Raw genomic sequence first — 6,343 nt, 5'->3', positions numbered from 1 at the left:
CCACGCGCGGATGCATATATCAGTTAAAGAGCCAGGGAGCGAGTTATCTGTGGATTGAGACTATGCAAACTATCAAATCGATTAATCAAACAAACAGTACAGGCAACAACAAAAAAAAAAAACTATTTGGCGACATGTACCTAAAGGTTATACAAATAACTTGTACGAGATAGCAAGAAATATTTTGACAGGCACCATCACGAGTAAAACACCAGCGTTCAAATAAAGTGTAATTTAGTAAAATTTTAATTCATACATTTAATTCACCCGTATCTTGATCGTGTTCTAAAGCATGTTTCTAAAGGAGACTTGAGCCTTTATCTTTGACTGATAAAACTCAGTTACGACCGGATGACAACCAGCTGCGCGTCGCGTTGCGCACACGACATCAGGGTTAACGCGACGCAGAAAAGTCGTCAGGTTCGTTGAAACAAGCCTTCGGCGAAACATACAGTCGATTCGTCTCTTAAATATATTGCACTGCTTCCTTTGGCTCTTGAGGTAGGTATTTTGACAAGTGGTGCAAGTCCGACCAAAGACGTGTAAAAGTGCATTTGTTCTTGCTGTGCACGAAAATAAGTGCAGGAAACTTATTTCTAGGTGCTCGACGATGTGCCCTAAGACGATTAAAAGTCATTTCACGACGACGCAAAGCAGCACAGGTGAATACTGATCTGTAAATCGCCCGCTGGTCTCTGTAATGTCACATGACGATTTTGACAATAACCTTGACACGAGAGTCACTAACATTAACAGGTTGTCAGAACAAACGCGGGAGCCTTTTAATTCGAGGTGTAGGCGTCTACAGTCGGGGAAGAGGGAGAGGGGGTGGGTGGTGCGGAGAGTGACTTTTCGGACGCGTCCTCCTGCTTTTCGTGGCCATCCTTCGTCTCCGCCTGAGATTTGGGCAGAAGACCTTCCTTTTCTCGCTTCTTTTGCTTCATGCGGCGGTTTTGGAACCAAATCTTCACCTGAGTCTCGTTTAACTGGAGCGCGGCCGCGATCTCCACCCGCCTCGCGCGGGTCAAGTACTTATTGAAATGAAACTCCTTTTCGAGCTCCGTCAGCTGTTTTGTGGTAAAATTGGTGCGCACGGTGTTTGGCTGCCCGCCAAATCCGTACTCCCCAGCCTTCCCTGAAGAGAGACGACAAACAGACGAATAAATGACAGCGCGCGTGCATAAACACGTCTTAATTATATCGCGCCAGTTTCCCAGACTTTTACGCGGACGTTCACACAGCAACATCAAGCCAGTAATCGCAAAATTCGTTTTCATCCGTAAAACCACGTGAAGGTTTTCTCTAGCCACTCACCTGTTTTCGGCGGGTTCCGTTTAACCTTCATCCAGTCAAACGTCTGCCCTGGTGACACGCCATCCGACAGGGGTGAACAGCACGAGTCGTGATGAGCCGCGTGCAGAGGGGATAGCGGAGTTGAGCAGCCCGCCACGAACGTTAGGTTTGCCTGATCCGAGCTATTACCGTACGTGGCCGAGGCGTACTGGAACTGGCCGTGGAGGTGAACGTTTCCGCTGCTGTAACCATGGCGATGGTGACGGTGCTGCACCACCGTGGAGGAAATATTTCCAGAGTAAACTAGCGGGCCGCACTGGGGGAAGCTCACAGACGAGTCCACGTCCTGATTTAGGGCATAGTGACTGTATCCGGCGCAAAAACTTTGAGTCCCGTAACTCGGATGGGCGCTGTAGGTGATTGACAGGGTCCCGGGGGACTGGTACGAGCCGGCTTGGTGAGGCTGAGGGTTAATTGCGTCTTGGGATGATCTACTGGACATGTACCTCTCGTCCCCGCCGCAGCCATTTACCCTGACAGCACAGGATGACTGAAACGTTGAAAGTGGTCCGTGGTCGCCATGAAACGCTCTGACTGAGCACGAGCCCCCGCCACCCGCATCTCCACCACCACTTATGGCCGAGAAATCTAGGAATGTGCTCATTGTGGCATCTTCCTGGGCGTCTTTGCGCGTGGCTGCCACACTGACAGATCTTTGGGCCCGGGGACTGATTAACGTGGTAGCACTCGCCACGCTTCTGCCTCCTTCAATCAGTCGCGGATTGGGGGGCGTCCGCGCGCCGGTGATATGAATGACCAGTGACAGTCACGTGGGCTGGGTCAGCCAGTGATCAGTTGTTCTGTCTCATCTTGATCTTAAGTGGCCTTGCACTGACAGGTTGTCGTTAAAGACCAGGCTTATGTAAATGCCGACCTCTTGTCGATCAGCGTGACGTAGGCCCACCTTATCCCCCATCGAAAGGATGCATTCGCTGGAAGAGCAGCAGGGAGGGATGCAGTTTCACAGACAGCGTCCAAGCAGCAGCACATCGGTGTGGGGAAATACGTGGAAGAAATCCGTCAGGTAAGATGAGCTCCAAAACACAGGGACATCTCATATATCTCATTCTGGTGTATTGTACGTTTTGAGTCAGTTGCGTGCTTTTGTGAGCTTGCTATGCATCTTAAGTGCTTTAAATGATAAACTGATTGTGTTTGTTAAAAGCCTGCATAGCAAACCGTGCATTCGTTGCTTTAACCTAATCATTTTTTTTTTGTTTTAAAATCCTTGTAAACATAACAACTGAAGCTGAATATTCCTTAATAAACAATTGCTTGCTTTGCTGAATGATGTTTTCTGATCAGGAGTCATCAGTTATCACACGAAAGTGCTTCCCTATGTCCCAGCCTATAATTGAGCAAGGGGGGGGGTTGGGGGTGGGAGTGCGCCCCCTCTGGATGAAAAGGAGATTTTTTTTTTCAGAGACGTCCAATGTTGTTTTTTTTTTTGTCCTCAAAATGGCGCTTTCCACAAGCTTCAGGCGGCCCAGTGTTTCTCATCCCGTCTTCTCAACACGTCGTCTTTTAAACGTGGTCCCTGACAAACAAGGCGGGAAAAAATAGCAGCTGTTGTAATGCGCTTACTGTTTGTTTATTGTGGCTATTCTTCATCTTGTAGCGAGCCAGACTGTTAACACGGTACAAATGAGACCCTAAAACAACGCGTTTAAACACAACGTGACTACGAATCCGTCATTTGAAGTTTAAAAAGAAGAACCAACTAAATCTTGCAGAGCTTTTGGGGGGACATTCGGGGAAGATACTCATTCGAGAAAGATGTAGGCTGTGGGAAGCGTGTGGGTGAGAAACATGAACAAAAACATGCTTTTGTCATTAGCAATACGCTGGTTTATTGATATCGGAAATGTTTGAAAAGTTTTAAATATAGGGTTCATAAACCATTCGAACACATTATTTCAGTCAAGCTAGAAGGACAAGAAAAAACTTCAAAGAGACAAAGACAAATAGCGCATGCCACGCGCAATGAAATATGTAGTTTATGAGTGTTTTGTGTAATCCTAATGCCGGGTGTTAAAACGCCAATAAAAATGAATTATTATCCGCGCACGTGGGTTGTGCTTCGGGATCCAAATTCTTCTTAATGATAATCATTGAGGGAAAACACTTATTTGGGCAGACTTTTCACAGGCACCGATTGTCTTGGTGCTGTCAGCTCGCCTGAAAGACTTTGATTCATGAGTTCGTTATGGAAAGAAACATCCTCGGCATTTCCCCACGCGGAGCGAAGAAAAGAGTCCGAGACAAAGAGCCCGGCTCCAGCGAAGAAGCCGAGTTTGAACGCGGTTTTGTCATTTAAATTTCGACTTTAAATTAATGTTTTGAAAAAGTTCGCACATTAGTATGTAGACTAACTATAAAATACGGAAGGAATACATTTTCTTACTTTTCATCGTGAAAAACTGGCAACAACATACTATTATGACAAGTATGTTTACAGTGCACATTCATTTAGAAATTTTAATACGTGAAGTGTTTAGCTAGTACTAATTTGTTTATGCGATCTAATAATATTTCAGTATGAAAAACACGTAATGCACATAAAATAAAAATAAATTAGGATACCAAATCAATGTACGTTTCACACATATTTGTGTGACTTGTGCAAAAGAACACTGCAGTAGGCGTGAATTTAATTTAATTTGGATGTTATTAATTTAATAATAATGGATTTATATTTCCTATAGGGACTAAGCATATATAGCTACTTGGAAATGATATGTTCTTGCAATTGCTATTAATTTGAGAACAGAATATTGTCTTGACATTTGTACTTACAAAGTATGTTTATTTTTTACAGAAATAAGCAGCACTCGATACAGAAATAAACGTGATCTAAACTAATTCTGTTATAAATGCATTAGATGTATTATGTATTACTAAATACAGGGTTAGCCTATATCGCTTACCTTCGATATGTAACCATAATCGCATCAGTTACACGCATATTGCAAACAAACAAAAAAATCATTTAAACTCCCGATTTATCCTTTCATTTGTTCACCGTTCCACTTCCATAATCAGTAGTTTGCATTTTGTAAATCACCTGTGGTCAGAGAATCCGTAAAGAAATAAAAGTCTGTCGAAACACCATCTGCGCTTTCCAGAGACCTGTTCAGCTCCGGCGAAGCCGCATCAGACAAACACGAGTCGGTCGAAAAAAAATCCTGCACAGATATGTCCATAACCTGCGGGGGAACGCGACTGTCCGGACTGGCGCATCGGTTGCATATCATTATCCCCTTCCCTGGAGCAGTAGGTGACTGGCTGGAAACATCTTTTAGACTTCTTTCCACAAAGCTGTTGGAAAACATTTCAAAAGTTTGCATGTCGTTATCGTTACAGGACTGCCCAGAGACGCCTGACAGGTCATTAAGAAAAGCGTCCGACTCTCCGTCCTCAGCGCCCAATCTGCCACGACCGAGGCCACGAACGGAAGCGTCCTCGTCGCTCTGTGCGCCACTGTCCTCCCCGACGCTCGTCTGGCTTAGCTTCCCGTGGACGTCTTTAGGCTGGGTCTGGCGTTTGTGTTTCATCCGTCGGTTCTGGAACCATACTTTGACCTGGCGCTCCGTAAGGTCGAGCAGCGCGGCGATTTCCACGCGGCGTGGTCGGCAGAGGTATTTGTTGTAGTGGAACTCTTTCTCCAGCTCTAAAAGCTGCGTGTTTGTGTACGCCGTTCTCAGGCGGCGCGAACCTCCTTCAAAACCGCCCTCGGGAAGCTCGGGTGAGCCTGAAAAAAAAAAAAAAGTCCACAGAGGAACCCGCGAACACTTGTTATGTTGCTTAGCCAAACACATGACACGGGAGCACGACAACACCTGGTATTTGTCTACCGCAACCTTAATTGTAAATTGCATAAGGCTAACTGAAAAAGCATTGTAATAAAAAATGTAAATAAAATCGTATTCTGCGAACAGCATCACCGTGTGTGCGTGGTACCGACTACCATCTTATAATGAATGCCTGAGTGGCCCCTTCCGCCACAACAGTGATCTATCATTCTCCGTTACGCGTCAGACATCAGATCTTATTGATTTGAATTAAGCTACAGAGTCAAAAAAAATTACAGAGGTGGTAAATGAGAATAATATGAGGTAAATAGCGTGCACATACACCGCATTTTCTCTCAGACCTCCAATGACCTTAATCCTTCCCATCTTTCTTCGTTTAGGTTTTTCCTAAAACTCACCTTTTGGAGAGAAGCAAATGACTCTCGCCGTAGGAGTCGAGAAGCCGGTCGGTGTGAGAGGACGCTTTCTTTTGCTAGTCTTCTTTTCGCGCATCCACGGGTATTCCCGGGTCAGAGATCTGGCGCGTAGCAGGCTTCCCCCTTCCGCGCCGTGCCGGGGCCCTGCGCGGCGTGGCCGAGTCCCGAGACTCGAGCTCGGGACGTTGCTCTCGAAAGGAGGCAGGATAAGAGGGCGAGGGTTCGTGAGCGCTGAGCTTTTGATTGATGACTTCTGAAACGAGTCGTCAACAGGGGGGAAAGAAGTAAGGCACTCCGCGAGCGATGGCCGACTATTGATGAAACCCGTCTCACGCTCAAAGTCGTAATTCATCGCAAAACCTGTTGTCTCACGCCCCGAGAGCGTGGATAGGGAAAGTGTGGCTTCGCTGAAGTTCACGAGTGTTCGCTCTCAATTAAAATAAGCAGGCTATGTGCAAAAAACATTCAAATTATTTGACAACATGCCCGTGTGCGGGCCGCTTATTATTGACAATATTCATTCAAAAGGAACCCGGTTGAAACCGAACGGAAAAGACGTGTCACATGATTACCTTTACCCAATGGCGATTTGGGGTTTATTCAAAAGGATCCAGCTCGAAAGATCGATCCGTAGAACTTCTTCGAGCAACTCCTTTCTTGACAGGGAGGTCACTGCTGTAATGTACATCGGAGTCATTGCTTTCGCTGAAGGCGATGGCTCTGAAACCTCACTGTCAATCTCAAAACCGGAATTAGAACCTC

The 6,343-nt window shown here is 45.9% G+C and overlaps 2 protein-coding genes and 1 long non-coding RNA gene across 3 annotated transcripts; 1 reads left to right on the top strand and 2 right to left on the bottom strand.

The window, feature by feature from the left end:
- Positions 1-274: 274 nt before the first annotated feature.
- Positions 275-2,371, bottom strand: hoxa1a (homeobox A1a). Its single transcript, XM_043217425.1, has 2 exons — positions 1,315-2,371; positions 275-1,135 (listed from the first exon to the last, which is right to left on the bottom strand). The coding sequence occupies exons 1-2, from the start codon at positions 1,955-1,957 to the stop codon at positions 783-785; spliced, it is 996 nt and encodes a 331-aa protein (XP_043073360.1). The 5' UTR covers positions 1,958-2,371; the 3' UTR covers positions 275-782.
- Positions 2,372-2,830: 459 nt separating this feature from the next.
- LOC122323540 lies at positions 2,831-4,858 on the top strand. Its single transcript, XR_006247022.1, has 3 exons — positions 2,831-3,153; positions 4,479-4,630; positions 4,717-4,858. It is a non-coding gene; the product is annotated as an uncharacterized LOC122323540 (long non-coding RNA).
- LOC122323533 (homeobox protein Hox-A2a-like) lies at positions 4,139-6,336 on the bottom strand. The gene is made up of 2 exons (XM_043217424.1): positions 5,564-6,336; positions 4,139-5,104 (listed from the first exon to the last, which is right to left on the bottom strand). Exons 1-2 carry the CDS (start codon positions 5,931-5,933, stop codon positions 4,392-4,394), a joined length of 1,083 nt encoding a protein of 360 aa, XP_043073359.1. The 5' UTR covers positions 5,934-6,336; the 3' UTR covers positions 4,139-4,391.
- Between the last annotated feature and the right edge of the window lie 7 nt (positions 6,337-6,343).

Source organism: Puntigrus tetrazona, chromosome 19, assembly GCF_018831695.1.
Source record: "Puntigrus tetrazona isolate hp1 chromosome 19, ASM1883169v1, whole genome shotgun sequence".
Taxonomy (NCBI): Eukaryota; Metazoa; Chordata; class Actinopteri; order Cypriniformes; family Cyprinidae; genus Puntigrus; species Puntigrus tetrazona.
Note: the sequence above shows the minus strand (reverse complement) of the source record. Positions and strands in the feature narration are given on the sequence as shown.